A 19,093-nucleotide genomic window follows, 5' to 3' on the forward strand; every position below is an offset into this window, starting at 1 on the left:
CCCCCCCCCGCGCCCCCCCCCCGTGGAGATTAGGGAAGGGTGGGGGCATGCGTGTCTCCTCCAGTTCTGAGATCTTCTTCCGTTTGCTCAGTGCTGGGGAGAGACTGACCCTGGCCAGTCAGAGTCTCCCCTTCCCTGGCTCCTGACTCGATTGCTTGGCTCCACCCTTGCTGGGGCTCACGTGCCTTTGACACTTCGAGGACTTCCTGTTCTAGCCCTTTTTCTCAGCTGTCACTGAGAGGCCAGTACCCGAACATTCTCCTTGGCTCCAGATTGCAGTCTCTCTTCCCAGTGTTCAGTCCCTTATCCATTGTGGGGGACTGGGAGGTCGGGAAAGACGCAGCCTGACCCAAGGAAGAAGAAGAGATGTTGCTGGTGTCCCTGGGGGCCTCACTGTTGACATGTGTTCCTCTCAAGGACTGGAGGGTCGCCCACAAGGTTCATGGGATAGATTGGTACCAGAAAGAATGCTGCTTCAGCCTCTTGCCATCCATCTTGCCTCTGAGCCCCCAGGAGAGAGCAGCCTGCCCCAGCTCCTTCCATCCTTCCCCGGCTCTGCCTGTCTTCATAGCGCTTCTGTGATCACTAACGAGTACTCAGAGATGCTTTGTTTGGGCCAGTGAGTTTCAGGAAAGAAGAGCTTTTGTCCACCACCGTATTTTTTATTTTTAAATGGATTTTATTTTTATGGATTGAGTGAATGGCCGCCGGACACTGAGGGTGTCTAGGCCCCCAGACATAGCATAGGTCCCCAACTGAGCAGGTGCCACATCCTGAGCCCTAGCCTCTTCCTGTCCACAGATCTCCCATAGCCCCACCTCTTGGGTTGTGGTCCTCTGCACCCGCAGCATGGGCAGAAGTGTCCCGGAACCATGAGGACACTTCTGCCTCATGGTGCACAGCCTGCGTGCTGTCCAGCTCTACAAGTAGGGAAATGGAGGTTCAAGAAGTTCTTCTTACCGCATGGCTCTTTACCCGGCCAGTGTCGGGAGCTCCACAAGGGGAGTGTCTCATATTGTTTGCTCTTCTTTGCTGTTGACCATCCCTGCATCCCAGCTTCTCCAGCCCCATCTTCCCTGCCACCAATCCCTCATGCATCCACGAGAGCGGAGAAAGGCGTGTTCTCTGCAGGAGTCACACAGCCTTGTGTAATAGTCCACTTAGGCCCTCCGTAAAGAATAGCTAGGAACATAGCCACGGCCGTGGTGGGCAGAAGTGAAGAAGCTACTGACAAAGCCCCCTTGGAAGAGGCGTTCCTGAGCCACTCCCCAGGGACAAGGTCTGGCAGAACTAGACGTGAGGCCTAGGGTACAGCCTTTCCCAGGGCCATGTCCTTACCTGAGCAGAGTGGCCCTCATCCTGGGCAGCTGCCCTGGCCCCAGGCAGATCCAAGTCTCCTGCGCTGGGTTCCTGTGCTTTCTTAGTCACTTACCTTTCCCTAAGAGCCTAGCTTCTCTTGGCCCACTGCCCAGGCCTACAGTTCCTCCGGGGCTGGACCCTGGCCTTTTTCTTACCCCTCAGTCTCCTGAGTACGGATACCAGGAGGATTGGGGCGCTGCTCTTGAGAACAGCGTGAGAGATGGTAAAGTCAGCCATAGGAGGCTGTCCCTGGGTGTAGTCTCTGAGGATGGGGACTTTGGGAGAAGGTGAGGTAAGCAGTAGCCACGTGTTCTTCTGCCCACTGATCCCACTGGAAGGTCAGTGCTCAGGCATGGGGGCTGTCCAACAGGAAGTGGAGGGAATTATGTCCCATGTGCTCGACCCCTCTTAACCGCGCCAGTTTCAGGACAGCGTTAGAGGAGGCAGGACCCCCATTCTCCCATACTGACTCCCTCTGCTCCTGCAGACAGAGCCACAAATCCCTTGAACAAGGAGCTGAACTGGGCCAGCATCAACGGTTTCTGCGAGCAGCTCAACGAAGACTTTGAGGGGTAGGTGGCTCTCTTTGGCTGACACACTCAACAAAACACACTGTGCCCCTACCATGCAGGCTGGAGACCCAGTTCCCATTCTAAGTGCAGTGACAGTTGACAAAAACAGTGGCGCTTCCTGCTGGGGACTCCAGGGGTGCCGCCCCTTGAGGGGAGCCCTTCCTGGATCTATTTTATAAATGAAAAAACTGAGGCTCAACTGTCTGCTCTTGAACCTTACCGGGACACGGGCAGTCCTACACCTGGTCAAATCTAACTGTGCCATGTGGCTGATGATGTACTGGGAGCCTTCCAGAGGGCAGACTGCACTCTCCCCAGCAGGCCCTTCCTGTAAGAAAGAACCAGATAGACCTGGAATGCTTATCCAAAATGCTTCCACAAGTGACTCCCCAGGGCTTGGTCTGGATGTCCCTAGGCTCCTTGGTGCTCCTGGGTGATAGAAAGCTCCGCACAGTGAGCCCCACCCCCACCCTCCTCTCTGGGGCAGGTCCTTCACTGAGCCTTAGTCCTCAGCTGTAATGTGGCACTGACCAAGGTACATATGGGAGGCTATGGGGGTTTTCCTGCCACAGAGGAAAGGAAGGAGCCCGGGTGCTCGTGAACCACCTCACGGCCTTAGCACTCGAGCTGTGACCTCCTGATCTTACTATGCCCTGTGCAGGCCAGGGACACAGCTGCTTTGGCTTTGGATGGTGATGAGCTTACACAGGGCCTCACTCACCCATGCTAGGCAAGTGGATCTACCAGTAAGCAGCTTCTGCAGACCCAGGTCTCGCTCTTAAAGCCAAAAGGGGCCAGGTGAACATCTCTAGGAGGCCCTTGCCTACATTGGCCACCTGGCACTGGCTGTCACCATCCCAGGCCCTGTTTGATCTGGAGACACATGGGCTTTGGCATGTGCTTCACAGGGCCAGTAGAGGGCTGATGTGTTACAGGCTAATGGAGTGACTGTCCCTCTGAGTGACTCATGTCGTGACTCTGTTCCTCTTACCAGGCCTCCACTTGCCACCCGCTTGCTGGCCCACAAGATCCAGTCTCCACAGGAATGGGAAGCCATCCAGGCCCTGACAGTAAGAAAAGATCCTGGGGTTTCATGAGTTCAAGGGAACTGTGACCAGATGATCCTGGATATAGGTCTGGGCCAACCCTCAAGGTACCTAACAGCAGTAGAGAGTTAGTTAGCCTTTTGTCACCTCTGAGGGTGATGGCAAGGATTCTTTAACTCAGATGCACAATGGACACCTTCGTAGGACACATGGGTTTATTTGTTTTTTGTTTTTGTTTTTTATTTTTTGTTTTTTTTCAAGACAGGGTTTCTCTGTGTAGTCCTGGCTGTCCTGGAACTCACTTTGTAGACCTGGCTGGCCCCGAACTCAGAAATCCGACTGCCTCTGCCTCCCAAGTGCTGGGATTAAAGGCGTGTGCCACCACCACCTGACCATAGGACACATGTTAAACACACTGAGTCAGAATGCATGTTGTGGAGTCTGTGTTTGTAAAGCTCCCAGGTTCTCTGCAGGGGCCATTCAGATCACATAGGATCTGTAGACCCTGAACTTTACAGTAAGAGAGGCTCAGGGTTGAAGTTATAGCTACACCAGGAGCAAAAGAGGTGGGACACTGTCTCTGAACCCCTGCATAGCCCATACCAGTTACCGTAGAACATGATTGTCTGAGGCTAAGTGGAAATTGCTCTAAGTAACTGTGCATGTTTCAACATGTTGATTTTTGTTTGGGGTTTCTTCCTTAAGTATGCAGGGATCTTGTGATTTCATGGGTTTAGGAAAAGCTAAAGTAGTGTCAAACTGCCAAGCAGTAATGGTGCACACCTTTAATGCCAGCATTCAGCAGGCGGAAGCAAGTGGATCTCTTGTGACTTTGAGGCCAGCCTGGTCTACAGAGTGAGTTCCAGGACAGCCAGGGCTACACAGAGAAACCCTGTCTCTAAAGACGAATCGTAAAATGACCATGTGCAAGTGATACTCGGGCCAAGCCATGGAGGCCCTGTGGTCGAGCAGCCTGAGCAGTACTGGTCACTAGACCACCTCTGACCCAGTGCCCTGGGCAGGTGACCTGGGAACCTCTGCATCTTGTGCCCTCGAGGGTCCTTCCCTCCCTCTGGGCCCTGGCAAGGATCGGAGCTACCTCAGTGCTTCCCCCCACAGGTTCTGGAGACGTGCATGAAGAGCTGCGGCAAGAGGTTCCATGACGAGGTGGGCAAGTTCCGCTTCCTCAACGAGCTCATCAAGGTTGTGTCTCCCAAGGTACGTCCTGGCCCAGGCTCCCAGTGCTGCCTTTGATGCAGGCTGCAGGAGCAAGGTCCCTAAGGGCCTCCCAGTTAGGAACCCAGCACAAATCCTTCTCAGGACTCGACTGTGTCAGGACAGCCTAGGCCTCTGAGCATGCAGGGAGAGCTGATCTCAGGGCACACACATACTGTCACTGGGCTGCTTAGGTGTTTGACATTTCTCCCTGTCTGAATCACCTAGATGTGGTTTCCTTGAACCTCAGTGTCCAAAGCCAGAAACCTTAGTCAGTTATGTTAGCAAATGGGCCACATCCTGGCTCCTGGACTTTGGTCACAGTTTGGGTACATATCTGATGCCCAGCCCCCTGTGACCTTCCTCTGAACAGAACTTGGAGTGGGCCGTGCAGCCCCGTGTCTCCCAGGAGAGAACTGTGTAGTGAGAGCCCCATTTCTCGGCCTAGTTTGCTGCTGGAGCTGATGTGTGGGGCCTCATGGCTGCACATGAGCTCTTCCCTCCTCCACCTGGAGCCCCAGGCTCCCTGCTGGGGTCTCAAGGTTCAGGTCTGCATGCTCTGAGCAGGTGCTCACATGGAGCAGCTCCACATGGCCACAATGAGGAAACTGAGTCACAGAGCCCTACACAGCCAGTAGGTGGTCAAGCTGAGACCGGAGCTCAGTTTACACCAGGCCCCTTGCAGGGCATATGAGGACTCTGGAGGCATCTGAGAGGCTGCAAGTTTAGGGCTCAAGTGAGGGGGGCCAAGCAGTGTCCGAGAAGTCCCCTTCTGTGTGTCTCTGAAGTACTTGGGCTCCCGGACATCTGAGAAGGTGAAGAATAAGATCTTGGAGCTGCTATACAGCTGGACGGTTGGCCTGCCTGAAGAGGTGAAGATTGCAGAAGCCTACCAGATGCTGAAGAAGCAGGGTAAGTGAGCCCCAGCGTGGGGGGACCAGTGACAGGCCCCACCTGCAGCTCGGACCTTCTGCCAGCAAGGTCTGCCTTTACTGTCTCAGGAACACAGAGCCAGTGGGGCCTCTCTGTGGCTGTGCCCATGGTTGAGTAGACGAAGGATGGTGATGGGTCAGGTTTACCTTCAGGGTAGCCCAGGAACAAGGGATGTAGCTCAGCTGGCAGAATGCTTGCCTAGCACGCACGGAGCTCTGCCTTCAATCCCCAGTACTCAGGCGTAGTGGGGCATACCTATAATGTACACTTAGGTACTGGGGCAGGAGGATCCAAAGTACAAGGGCCACCCTGAGCTACATAGTGAATTCAAAAGGATTACACGATACCCTTTCTCAAAAACTATGTATGGGGTTTGGAGAGAGAGCTCAGCAGTTAAGAGCACTTGCTGCTCTTCCGAAGACCCTGGGTTTGGTTTCCTACACTCAGGTGAGGAAGCCCACAACACCAGCTCTAGGGAGTGCCTGCGTTTTACCTCCACAGGCGCCTGCACTCTGATGCACAAGCCCCATGGAGACACAGACCCACAACTAAAAATAAGTCTTAAAAAAAGCAAAAGGGACTACTGTTTACAAGTTCTATATGTTGGGCTCAAACCATCTCTGTTGGAGTTCACTCACTGCAGGTCAGAAGTAGTCCCACCCATCAGTCCCAAGCCAGGGAGCTGATGAAAGTGTGAGCTCCATTAACCTGGGCACCCATTCCCAGATCCTCTCCTGCGACCTCTGGAGCTGACACTTACTGACAGCCTTCCAAACCCTGTCTTCTGTCTTCCCCAGGGATTGTGAAGTCTGACCCCAAGCTTCCAGAGGATGCCATCTTTCCCCTCCCCCCTCCACGGCCCAAGAATGTGATCTTTGAAGATGAGGAGAAGTCCAAGGTAAGGCTGAGGAGCTGCTTTCTGGCAGAGCTTTCCAGTCTCTGGAGCAGAGGCTCATGCCGAATGTGGTCTCTGTGGAGGTGGTGTGCTGTGTGGAGCCGGCCGAATGCACTGACCCATGCAGGCTTCTGCCTTCAGGAAGCACAGCTCAGAACCCAGGGCTTGGTTGAGGAGCCGGGTAGCTTTATCTTTCTGTACTAGTGGATCAGTTACAGATGCATTTGCTTGGAGAGGAGCTGTTGAAATAAGTCCCCAGCCAGCTCCCAAGGCTACTGCTGTGGTTTCTGGTGTGCCTTCCTAGAGGCTGGGGTGGGAGTGTATGCTGAGGCCACCCTTCCGCTGTGCTCCATGGGGAGTGTGTGCAGTGCCTTGGTTATCCGCATGGGCACCCATCAGGTGTCGATCAGTTCTGACCATTTCACAGAGAGGTCCCACACACAGTAACCGAGGATCTGGGTTGTACGTTCTGACCTGGTGCTGCCCACATCCATTTACTTGTCTCTGCAGATGCTGGCCCGCCTGCTGAAGAGCTCACACCCTGAGGACCTCCGGGCTGCCAATAAGCTCATCAAAGAGATGGTGCAGGAGGTGATGGCTGGCCTGGTGTACAGGGGTAGAAGGGATGGGGTGTGGAGCTAGGCCACCATGCAGGAGCTGTGCGTATGTGTACATATGATGTCCTATAGTGGCCCAGCAGGACAGCTGCCACAGTAAAGAATTGACAGGTGCTCAGAGGCTGATATTTAGAGGGAAGAGCTGCCCAGTAGCCTGTGAGAACCTGCTATCTATGCATGAGTTTCTGAGGGGCTGTTATTTGTTAGTAATGAGGCCCAAGAATTAGTGGCATGTATCTTGGAACTTCAGAGGCTGAGGCAGGAGGATCCTGAGGTTGAGACTAGTCTGGCCCATATAGCAAGACTCTGTCAGAAAAAAAAAAAAAAAAAAAAAAAAAAAAAAAAAGAAAAAAAAAATGTAAGAGCCAGCAAGATGGCTCTACAGGTATAGATATCCGCTACTAACCTGAGCTGGATCCTGGAGAACCCACATGGTGGAAGGGAAGAATCAGTTCCCACAAGTGCCCTTACTTCCAAGTGCACACCATGCACATGTACACACACACACACACACACACACAAATGTAAACATTTTAAAAAAGTACTTTGGGAACGTATTGGGGCTTGAGACCAAAACTTAGTGTAGAATGCTTGCCAGCATGCATGAGGTCCTGGTGTCTGTCCTCTGCATACCCCCAAACAAACTGAACCTTAAAATACTTTTAAATATATATGTAAGTATGTGTGTGTATGTTTAAATGTGCATACACAGAGAGCAAAACCCAGATGTTAATATGTTTGTTTGTTTATTTGGTTTTTTGAGACGGGGTTTCTCTGTGTAACCCTGGCTGTCCTGGAACTCACTCTGTGGACCAGGCTGGCCTCGAACTCAGAAATCTACCTGCCTCTACCTCCCAAGTGTTGGGATTAAAGGTGTACACCACCACTGCCCAGCTCTGTTAACATGTTTAATGTGTAAGCTAACATATGTTAGAAGTGTATACTGAAACTTAATAAGGCCAAGGCTGGCTCACCTTCAATCCCAGCACTTGGGAGGCCGAGGCAGAAGGAATTCCTGTGAGTCTAGGCTGGCCTGGTCTACAGTGAGTTCCAAGGCAGGGCTATGTAGAAAGAGACTGTCTCGGGGCTGGCGAGATGGCTCAGTGGGTAAGAGCACCCGACTGCTCTTCCGAAGGTCCAGAGTTCAAATCCCAGCAACCACATGGTGGCTCACAACCCTCCGTAACGAGATCTGACGCCCTCTTCTGGTGTGTCTGAAGACAGCTACAGTGTACTTACATATATTAAATCTTAAAAAAAAAAAAAAAATCTTTAAAAAAAAAAAAAGAAAGAGACTGTCTCAAGACAGAAAATTTAAAAAGGTGTTGAGGATGGGCAAGGTGGCTCACACCTCTAATCCCAACACTTGGGGGGCTAAGACAGGGGGATGGCCTTGACTTAAACTCCAGGCCAGCCTGAGCTACAGAATGAAACTTTGTCAGAAACCAAACCAAGATCTCTGGTTAGCACTCAAATGCACAGGCAGAGGAAGCCAAAGGTAACAACTCTCTAGGCTAAGGATTGACCGCAGGAAAAGGAAGGACCAAGGCCACATGGCCTCTGAGGCAGGAGACTGCCCACCTGTAACCCTGTGTAGCAGGATCATCAGGTGATGGGTTTTTCCTTGAAAATGATCCAGAAATGTGAATGTTTACATGAAACCTCCCAGCTCACTAATGACAGCAGCAAAGAAACTTTCCACGTTTTAATAGTGTGTGCCCCACAGAGACTGCTAGTTCATCTTCCTCGGAGGCAAGATCTAGTTGTGCTGGTTGGTGGGGCTCAGCCTGGTCCCAGCTTGACTGTCAGGGCCTTCTCTGCATCCTGTGCAGCAGGAGAGGGCGTGTCACAGCCTGGACTGTTCATTTCAGGGAGGTCTTAAAGGGCTAAGTGGTGTGAGACTGCCAAGAACAAGCCCACCTCCTGCAGCACAAGGACACTGGGGAGCAGAAAGAACGGGGTTGCCTCCTACAGATGCCTTTAAAGGCCCGGACCCACACACTGGCCAGGCAGGCACCTGCAGACAAGGAGGGACTCCATACTTGTTTCTGGGTTGTGAGTGCTGACCGAGGATGGGCAAGTCAGAAACTAGGAGGGGAGAAATGTGAGCCATGGTCACGAGTCTAGAGGCTGGTGATGTGACTGAGGGCCACCTCTAGAGACTTGAGCCTGTGCAGTGGCCTGGACTGAGGACCCTGGCAGAAGGGTAGGAAGTGGCACAGTAGCGAGACATTGCTTCCTGAAGAGTACTTGTCCTTCGTGGCAAGCTGTCAGCAGGGCTTGGCCACACAGAGCTGAACTCAAGCCCATCCAGCCCTCTTCCCATACTCGGGTGCCATCACCTCCAGAGGCCTGAGACGGCCTTTGGCCATCTGCTGCTCTATAGGACCAGAAGCGGATGGAAAAGATCTCCAAGCGGGTGAATGCCATCGAGGAGGTCAACAACAATGTGAAGTTGCTGACGGAGATGGTGATGAGCCACAGCCAGGGTGCTGCATCCAGCAGCAGTGAGGACCTCATGAAGGTGCACCTGCTCCCACCCACCCCAGCTCACGCCCAACCCACCCCATTTTACCCCCAGCCCACCCCAACTAACCCCCAGCCCACCCCCAGCCCACCCCCAACCCACCCCAGCTCACCCCGGCCCACCCCAGCTCACCCCAGCCCACTCCAGCCCACTCATAACCCTTGTCTACTCATCCTGTTCCACCCAGGAACTGTACCAGCGCTGTGAGCGCATGCGACCCACACTCTTCCGACTGGCCAGTGACACGGAAGACAATGATGAGGCCTTAGGTGAGCCCCAGGCAACTGCCAAGATGAGGCCCAGCCCTGTCCTACCTGCTCTCACTTCCAAGCCCCACTAGACACCCACATGGAAGGAACTGCCATGAGGTGCCCCCCTTTCTCCAGCTCTCATCTGAGAAGGCCACAGAGAGCAGACTGCTCTTGGAAACCCCCTGAACAGGTCCTGTGCAGGCATCTTATCTGCCCAGGAGGGAGAACTCTCCCCATCTCCTAAACAGAATGACAGCTCAGGTCACAGCCCCAGTGTGTCACATCACCCCTTCCCAGTCACTCAGGCCTCTCTGTCTCTACTCCCTGCCTGGCTCTCCCTGGACATTCTGGGTACATTTCCACCTCCAAGCCTTTACAGCAGCCTGCCTGTCTGGACCTACATTTGCAGTGGGATGCCTGACCCCTTTACATACTTTTGGGGTGGGTATGGAGGGCTCCTCTCCCCTATCCAGAGGCTCCACCACTTGTAACCCACCTCTCTCCTTCCTGTTCCAGCTGAGATCCTGCAAGCTAATGACAATCTCACCCAGGTGATCAACCTGTACAAGCAGCTGGTCCAGGGTGAGGAGGTCAACGGTGACGCCACAGCCAGCTCCATTCCTGGTAAGGAGAGAGCAGGAGTGCTCTGGGGGGCCCAGGTGCAGGGTGGAATGACCTTCAGTGTGACCACGGAGGTCAAGCCTGAAGCTGTGGGGAAGGGAGCCCAAGTTTGTCATGAAATGGAAGGAAGACACTCCTCTCATGAATCCGGACCCATATGTGTGGGGCTGGGTCACCCCCTAGGCCTAATTCCAGAAGGAAGGTCAGGGGACTGCGGCAGGGTGGTGTGGGGAGGAGGGCATCACAGAAAAGGCTAGCCGTGAGAGAGTCTTGGCAGGTCGGGAGGAGCCGAGCCTTTGGGTAGGAGAGCAGCAGCCATATCTTAAAGCTGTGTCCCAGAGTAACTCCTTAGGTCCTTGGTTGGTGTCGCCCTGTGTTGACACTAAGGTCACATTCCTGACCCTAAGCAAAGCTGGTTGATTGTGAACAAAGAAAGGGCTTGGCGGGCTGGAGTGGCTCTGAGGGGCTAGGAGGCCTGTAATGAGATGGGAGGAGGAGGAAGAGTGCCCCCAGGACCTGCCGACTCTCTTCCTCTCAGGAAGCACGTCAGCCCTGCTGGACCTCTCAGGCCTGGACCTCCCTCCCCCGGACACCACCCAGCCAGCCACGCCCACTCGCCCTGGCAACCAGAGCAGTCCTGAGCAGCTCAGTGCCTCGCTGTCCCTGCTTGATGACGAGCTCATGTCTCTGGGTAAGGAAGAGGGCAGTGCAGGGCAGCCTGCTGGCACCAGCGTTCTGCTGGCACACAGCAATGGCCCTGTGCCCCTTTGGGAAGCCAGTGGAGGCCATGGGTGAGCAGCATGGCTTCCCTATACTGGGTGAAGCCCTGGCTGGAAGAGACTGAGAACACGATCAGCGTGGCAGAAGGTAGGGCTGGCCAGCTCAGCCTGCCTGGGAGAGACGGGTGATTCCGGGGGTGGAGTTGCCCTGGTGAAGGATCAGTGGGCTCTCCCTCCCTAAGTTCTGCAGACAGGAAGGACAGGATTTACTTAGTAAGCCCCACTTCTAGTCAGCCCTGGTCCCTGCGAAGATTGAAAGTGAAGAAGGGAACCCTGATCTCTTTGGCCTTTTTTTTAAAAGATATTTTCTTTATTTAGATTTCAAACGATATTCCCTTTCCTAGTTTCCCCTCCAAAAACCCCCATTTCCTCCCCCATCCCCCTGCTCACTAACCCACCCACCCCCGCTTCCTGGCCCTGGCGTCCCCTACACTGGGGCATCGAGCCTTCCCAGGACCAAGGGCTTCCCATATATGCAGCTGGAGCCATGGGTCCCTCCATGTGTACTCTTTGGTTGGTGGTTTAGCTCCTGGGAGCTCTGGGGGTACTGGTTGGTTCATATTGTTGATCCTCCTATGGGGCTGCAGACCCCTTCAGCTCTTTGGGTCCCTTCTCTAGCTCCTCCATGTGGGGATCCTGTGCTCAGGCCAATGGTTGTCTGAGTCACTGCCTTTTTTATTTGGAGATTTTTGCTTGTTTGTTTTCTAAGACATAGTTTCTGTGTGGCCCTGGCTGTCTTGGAACTTACCTTGTAGACCAGGCTGGCCTTGAACTCAGAGATCCACCTGCCTCTGCCTCCCAAGTGCTGAGATTAAAGGTGTGTGCCACCCTGGGCCATAGGGGAGAGCTGGCAGTTGCTGCCCGCCCGCTGAAGAGCACTTGCTGAGAAACAGGGTCACTTGTCTTTTCTAAGACAAATACAGGGCGAGCTTGGCTGAGGTGTTCAGGATAGACGGGGGTCGTGCTGACTCTCCTGCCAGCCAGCAGGCCGTCCCCAGGGCCCTCAGCACCAGTTAGCTGGCCTTACTGACCTATGCCAGTGCCTTCAGAGTCTGCCTGTTCCACCTCCCCACTGTCCACCTGGGGACATGGAGGCTCACCCAGGATAACACCCTGCCCACAGATCCTCACCTGACACATGAGGTCAGACTCTCCTTCCCTCCTCACCACCTCGGCTCCTGCTCTTAGCTGCCAAGGGCCCGAGGTGAAAGTTCCAACTAGTGCCAAGCTGGCTTCTGTGGAGCCTTGCTGGAAGGAGAGGAGACTAGTGTGGGATGATGCTTTCTATTTCTGTGCTGCTGCTGCTGCTGCTCCCCTCCGAAACTGTGGATTTCATTCATGAGCCTCGAAAGGGAGGAATCCAGAGAGGCCCAGGCCGCACACTGGTGGCCATTCGCCTCATCTGCCCACCAGTCCAGCCACCTGTCCTGCTTTCTCTACAGGCCTAAGTGACCCGACACCACCTTCAGGCACCAGCTCAGATAGTGTGGGGTGGGACAACTTCCAGGTAAGAGGGCTAAAGCTGGCTCTGCCTGTGCAGCCCGGCCCCAGGGAAGGGAGGCTGGAGCCAGTAGCCTGAGAGGTGACAGGCAGGTGGGTCCTGGGACATGGCAGTACCATTCCAGTGACGAGCCCAACAGTCTTTTCTAACCTCCAGCGGAGGTGCCTGGGCCTCAGCTTAGGGTCCTGATAGGACCACAGTTCCGCCTTCAAGGTTAAGCTCTTCTTCCCTTAAATTTAAGGTCCCCGCAGTGTGGAGATCCATTTAGGCCCAGTGTTTTACCTCATGGACAGGGAGTCTATTATCCTTTCTGCTGTACCTCTCTCAGATGTCACCTGCAGGAAAGGGAGGGCCTCAGGACTCAGGTGGTGACCCTAACACTTTGGAGAGTCTCACACCCGTCTCCTTTGCCCACAGTCATCAGATGGCACTGAACCCTCAGTCCCTCCTCCAGCCCAGGCCCCCAGCATGGACTGCCGACCCCCAGCCCAGGTCCCCCCACCAACGAGCAGCGGCCTGGACGACCTGGACCTCTTGGGGAAAACCCTTATGCAGCAGGCTCTGCCTCCGGAAGCCCAGCAAGTGCGGTGGTGAGGGCTGCCACTGCCAGGGCCCTCCCTGTCCCCGCAAGCCAGCAGCTTCTGGGCCCAGCAGGGAATCACCCATCACTGTAACTCCTGGGAGTCCAGCATGTTTGATTGATCACCCACTGTGACAAGGGTGTGCTCAGGGATGGCCCCACACTACATGCATTGATAAGAATGGGCCACATCTTCTGACGTGCATGCCCCTCGAGTTCCCAGCGCCCTAGGAAAAGATAGAAGGGGGTTCAGCATGGGAGGATGCTGAGGCAAGGAGTGGGGGGGAGGCTCCCACTGCAGATGGGGGTTCTCAAAGCTACCCACAGGTATAGAGCTGGGTAGCCCACCACAAAATCACGTGCTAATACACTGTCCCCATTAAGGGAGAAGCAGCAGCCAGCCCCCCGGCTCACCCTCCGTGACCTGCAGAGTAAGAGCAGCTCGCCCAGCCCAGGAGCCGCCAGCCTCCTCCACACCACGTCCCCAGAGCCCCCTGGGCCTCCACCTCAGGCCACACCCACTGAGCTCTCCCTAACCAGCATCACTGTGCCCCTGGAGTCTATCAAACCCAGTGAGTGGGGAGGGGTGGGAAGGGCCAGGCCAGGCCAGCTCTTGTCCCCAGAGCCTGGTGACTCTGATGTTACCCTGCAGTAGGGCCTCCCCATCCTAGAGTGATGAAAGGCTGCTTTCTAATCTCTGGGTTGCACAGGAGAGGGCTTCTTAGTATTGAACCCTGACTCCTCGTTCCCAGGGAGGGCAGGGGCCAGAACTAGAAGGCTCCTTATGATTATAAAATAGAGCCTCAAAGAAAGATCCAGGAGGAAGCCCCAGGTATTACCCAGGAGCAGTAGGTAGCACTGGCTGACTGACTTAGAAACTGTGACCAAGAACCTCAAGTCTTCCCTGTCCTCCTTAGCAGTAGAATTGACTCTGACCCCAAAGAATGCATGGCCCAGACTTTGAACAGAGCCCTCAACAGAGCCTGGGAAGGGCCTGGCTGTGACTTGGCTCCAGGGTAGGCATCCTGCCTCTAAGAAGCCAGCCCCCTGGGTATGATCTGACTCTACCCATTGACCGTCCTCCTACCCTTCCTCCCACAGGCAGCATCTTGCCAGTGACCGTTTATGACCAGCATGGCTTCCGTGTCCTCTTCCATTTTGCTCGGGACCCACTGCCAGGGCGCTCTGATGTGCTGGTGGTGGTGGTCTCTATGCTGAGCACGGCGCCCCAGCCCATCCGGAACATCGTTTTCCAGTCAGCCGTCCCCAAGGTGAAGGGCAGACCGGGCAGGCCTTCCTCCCTCAAGGCAGGGGGACTTTAGACCTTGTGGGCAGCCTGCTGCCTGAGCATGGTATCTCCTTCCCTGGGAAGCTGGGCAAGGGGTGGGGAGCCAGAGAGACCCCTGAGACTCTGGGAAGGGAGCTGCTTCCGCTGTGGTGGCTGCCTGACCAGCAGTCACCTCCTGCCCCCAGGTCATGAAGGTGAGGCTGCAGCCACCTTCCGGCACAGAGCTGCCAGCGTTCAACCCCATCGTCCACCCCTCAGCCATCACCCAGGTCCTGCTCCTTGCTAACCCCCAGAAGGTGAGGGCCCAGCTCTGATGGGGCAGTGCCCCAGGGTGGCGCTAACCTCCCTTCCCCACTCTGACTGCTGTGCTTGTGCCGTTTGTGCCTCAGGAGAAGGTTCGCCTCCGCTACAAGCTCATCTTCACTATGGGCAACCAGACCTACAATGAGATGGGAGATGTGGATCAGTTCCCCCCACCAGAGACCTGGGGGAGCCTCTAGGACAGAGGGGCTGGAGAGAGGAGGGGCAGCAGGACCTGGACCTGTTCGTCCTGTGCTTCTCTCCCTCCTGTGGCCCCCAGTGACTCTTCCCCCTCCCTCTTCCCCTGCTGAGCCAAACCCAGCAGGAGGCTGCACTTGGGTCTGCCATAGCTGCTGGGATCTCCATCACCAGTGGGAGCCTGGAGCAGGGAGGGGCCGTATGCCCTGGAAGGACTCTGGGGTGAGGGAAGGAGGGGGGCTGTGAGGCCCAGCCCTGAACCCCAGCCTGAGGTGGGGTCATCCTCGCCTGTCTTTTATGCCTTATGGAAAGGCCCAGCCATAACTTGGAGGCCATGCTGGAAACTAGGACCAGCCCAGGCCTCCTCTGTGGGGACCCAGTGACGGGGTGATGCCCGCGCCCTAGCTGTGTGCACTTGGTGTGTGGTCTGGCTCGTGCTTTTCTTTTGGAATGGCCCTGTGGTCACAGAGCTGAAGGAGCTCTCTGCTCAGCCCCCGGGGCCTCCAGAGGCCTCCCTTTGCTCTCAGGCTCCCACGGGCCATGGAAACTTGAAAGCAAAGCCAGAGGACATGCCCCCTGGAGGGCCATGGAACTCCCAGAGTTCCATGCTCCATTATCACCTTCTGCTCGGGCCTCCCAGGAGCACCTCACATCTGCCCACCCTCCTGTGGTCAAGTAGGGTCAGGATGGGTGGCAGTGGGAGTATTTATGAAAATAAAGTGACTTTTTTCCTGGACTAGCTGCTCTTGTCACCCTTGTGATTAAGGGAGGTAAGGAAGGTTCGGGAGGTGGGGGCCTAGGGACTGCCCTATAGATCCATGCCCAGCTCCCACCCATCCCAGCCTCTCAACCCTGGGCCAGAAGAGGCCCTACTGGGGCCTGTGGCTGCTACTGAGTCACTCAGGAAACACTGGTCTGTGGTGCCCAGAGCTGTTGTCGCTGAGGATGAAGGGGCCACCAGGAGGTCTGGCTGCTGCAGAAGTCAAGGGGAAGGTCCCAGCTGCTTGCTTCCTCCTGTACTCTGCAGCTGGTCTTGTGCTTCTCCCTGCCCGACACGGCTCGCTCCAAAGCCCTGCGCTCTGCCTACTCTTCACCCTGCGTGGTAAAAGGCTGTTCCCAAGCAGGGTGCAGAAGCCACCCATCGAGGACAACCTGCCGGTGGGGTACGGTAAGGAGCTACCTTAGAGCCCCACACTGCAGGAAGACAGCCCCTGCAGTTAGAGGCACAGGCTGCCCACTCTCCCATGAGCCGCTGACCTGCTACAGGCTCCAGGAAGTCCCACATCTCAGGAACCACTTTCACTTTGTCTCATCTGGCAGTTCCTAAGCCGAGGTTGGCTACTAAAACCCTTTCCTTAAATCCTGTGGATAATGACCCAGCTCTCCCAGTCCCACAGGACTGACACTCTGTCAGGCCTACATTGGACAGTGACAGAATCTCAGCGTGGACTGTAAAGCAAAAAGACGGGAGGCAACGGCCCCACTCCTTCCAACCAGACCCTGCGCATGCCCCCCCTGACAGCTGATGGCCTGGCCTAGCACCCATCCTTCCTCAAAACGGCCTCTACTTCCCACCTGGGACCTCGGAAATGTGTCTCCAGTAGAATCTCGTTAGATGGCCACTGGATGGGGGAGGTCTGCCATGGGGTTGTGGGACTGTGAATTGGAGAAGTCCCATGAACTGGGTGTGCTGGTTCCAAAGTCAGTGGCTAGCCCTCCCTTTCTAGGAGCCTCCTTTGAGAAGGCCACAGGGTTGGGACCCAGGGAACCACCTCTCCTCTGGCTTTGTCCTTATCCATCTCTACATCTCCTGAGCCAGATATGGCCTGTCTCAGAACCTGGTAGGAACCTGGAAGACTCGAGCCCCAGTACGGTTCTCCGGGGAGCTGGGGGACAAGGGGGTGTCCCTGGAGTCTGCATCTGCCTTAGCATGGATACCCCGGGAAGTTCTGTCTCTGTCTTAAAAGATGTACTCCATGGCCACACCAGAGCAGTGGGACTTCCCAGACCTCAAAGCCACACTTCCACTTCTGGGACACTGACCAGGGCCAGCAGATCATTCTGCAGTAACCACAGGGCAGGCTGCTCATCTGCGATGAAACCAAGGGTGACAGAGGCCTCTGGTGCCCTGGCACACCTTCTGTGGCCTCTGCTACCCCAAAGGGCAGCTGAAGGGAGCCACCCACCCTGGCATGCTACCTGCAGTCTCCCCCTCTAGTCCTCAGAACTGCCCTGAGAGCAGGAGACTGGACCAGCTCCATCAAGATGGTAGACTGTTCTAGGCACCTGAGCCAGCTCTCCTCCAGTTTTAACACCAGTCCTGCCTTGCTCCCAGCTGGGATCAAGAGCACACATTTCCCCTGGGGCTAGCCGCAGAAGGAAAGAGTCCTGCCTCAGCCCCACCCCAGGGTTCCTGGAAAGGCCTTTTGAACTGTGGAAGTGGGGGTGGGCAAGGGAGATACCAAAGCCCAAGGAAAACACACCTTGCTGGCTGCTGTGGGCAGAAACCACTTGGAGGCTTTCTAGTATTGCCACAGTCAAGCCATGTGGCAGCGTCTCAACTGGTAGGATGAAGCCAACAGCCTCCACCCTAGCCTGCCTATGGCTGCCCTGACCACATCCGCTCAAGTCTCATTAGCAGATGCCACCCAGACTGTCATAGGGATTGCAGGCCAATCTGTGTGGAGACCAGTCAGTCCCTCAGCGGTCATCGTGAAGGCAGGAGCAAAGGCCAGCCTTGAAGGAGTTTCCAGGCAATGCCATGTACACAGCAGAAAGACAGCAGTAACGGCTCTTAGGAGTTAGGTCTGCTCTGACCTGGCCCCTACCACACAGTCAGCTGGCTGTGCACATCTGGGCCAAGAGCCTGGGTCTGTACATCTGCCAAATGGAGGCACAAATACCCACCTTAGGGAAGGATGACCTACGGGACACACCAGTAAATTCTACTGTCCTAAGGCAGCCATACATATTACAAGGGCACTAAGGTAGAGGTAGTCAAGGCTCTTCTCTCCCAGACTTTTGGTGTTTGAATAAGAACAGCAGACAACACCAGGCACTTTTCTAAGAAGTTTACATGCTAAATAATTCATGTAATCTAATTAAGTCTGTAGCTAGTGGCTGAGCAGTGAGCTATCTTATCTAAGGTCATTCAGTTTGTGTGCAGAGACATCCCCCCACCTTCCCTTCCCTTCCCTTCCCTTCCCACCCCCCAAGCCAAATGGCTGTTCTTTGGGGAATGCAGGTAATCACAGATCTGATATCATCTAAGTCAGTCTGAACAACTTAGCCCCAGAGGGCTGAGCCATGAGATAGATAAGGTGAACCTGGGTGATACTCCAGCCAGGGCAACCAACTATTAGTTTAGGGAAGGGCCCAGGGAGGGGTTGGCTCTGAGTGACCTCTGAGGTACTTCTGTGCAGTTCTAAAGTCCATGATCCTTTGAGCAAGCAGTTCTCCGTTGTATATGTCTGTAATATCTACTACTGGAGAGGCAAGAGTGTCACAAGTTCGAGACCAGTTGGGCACAATTATGGTGGAAGGAGAGAACGGACTCCCAGGTATTGTTCTCCAGCCGCCCGGAGAACAGGGGCTGGTGGCAGAGCGCTTGGCAAGCATGCACAAAGCCCTGGATTCATCTCTAGTACATGACCAAAAGACACAACCCCACCAAGACAGCCTGACCTGGACATGACCCCAGCATTTACTAATCAAAAATGTGGGATTACAACATCCTTTGAAGGAATAGCCTATGGTCCAAGCTTCAGGGCTTTCTACCTTCAATGATTCAACACCAAGGTCACTCAGCCTGGAAGTATAGCAGCTTTATCTGGTCAGATCCAGAAGGCCCCAGGTCTGGCTACAGGAACAGCAAGAGCCAAGACAGGAGGAAGGGACAGGGCAAGAGCTTGGATGGGTTGATAATACACTCTGGTCATTTCTTAGCAAAAAACCAAAAAAGAAACCTGCTATTTCAGCCAAGGGAGCTGCCCCCTCCCCAGGCTAGTTAGGGCTAGGCCGGGCTAAGCCAGGACTGCCTTGAGGTACCTTTCAGACCAGCCCTGGACTTGAAGGCAGAACCACCACAGAGATCAGACACTTCTCTGGAGGCATGAAGGTGCTAGCCTGGAGCCGGAATCGTCCTAAGGCTCACCCAGGAGAATGTACCCACTGCCAAATCAGGGAAAACTGAAACGCAACAATGTTTACACATTAGGAAGCCAGGTCTATACCACTTTAGTATCTCCCCAAGGCTGACACCTCTCTAGAATCTTTTTTTTTTTTTAAGATTTTTATTTATTTATTAAGTGTACAGTGTTCTGCCTGTATGCATGCTTGCAGGCCAGACGGGAACACCAGATCCCATGACAGATGGTTGGGAGCCACCATGTGGTTGCTGGGAGTTGAACTC

At 54.8% G+C, this 19,093-nt stretch overlaps 1 protein-coding gene across 1 annotated transcript in view; it reads left to right on the forward strand.

The window, feature by feature from the left end:
* The window catches only part of Gga1 (golgi associated, gamma adaptin ear containing, ARF binding protein 1), a 17,329-nt gene extending 1,908 nt beyond the window's left edge, over positions 1-15,421 (forward strand). Inside the window, exons 2-17 of the mRNA XM_021183005.1 lie at positions 1,847-1,931; positions 2,926-3,001; positions 4,097-4,195; positions 4,981-5,104; positions 5,923-6,023; positions 6,531-6,611; positions 9,024-9,161; positions 9,352-9,433; positions 9,932-10,039; positions 10,575-10,727; positions 12,258-12,322; positions 12,734-12,906; positions 13,281-13,468; positions 13,998-14,167; positions 14,370-14,480; positions 14,574-15,421. Of these exons, the coding sequence (XP_021038664.1) occupies positions 1,847-1,931; positions 2,926-3,001; positions 4,097-4,195; positions 4,981-5,104; positions 5,923-6,023; positions 6,531-6,611; positions 9,024-9,161; positions 9,352-9,433; positions 9,932-10,039; positions 10,575-10,727; positions 12,258-12,322; positions 12,734-12,906; positions 13,281-13,468; positions 13,998-14,167; positions 14,370-14,480; positions 14,574-14,684 (1,865 nt within the window). The 3' untranslated portion in view covers positions 14,685-15,421. The remainder of the gene's footprint in view (positions 1-1,846; positions 1,932-2,925; positions 3,002-4,096; positions 4,196-4,980; positions 5,105-5,922; positions 6,024-6,530; positions 6,612-9,023; positions 9,162-9,351; positions 9,434-9,931; positions 10,040-10,574; positions 10,728-12,257; positions 12,323-12,733; positions 12,907-13,280; positions 13,469-13,997; positions 14,168-14,369; positions 14,481-14,573) is intronic.
* Positions 15,422-19,093: the final 3,672 nt, after the last annotated feature.

The sequence above is a fragment of the Mus caroli genome, chromosome 15 (assembly GCF_900094665.2).
Source record: "Mus caroli chromosome 15, CAROLI_EIJ_v1.1, whole genome shotgun sequence".
Lineage (NCBI taxonomy): Eukaryota > Metazoa > Chordata > Mammalia > Rodentia > Muridae > Mus > Mus caroli.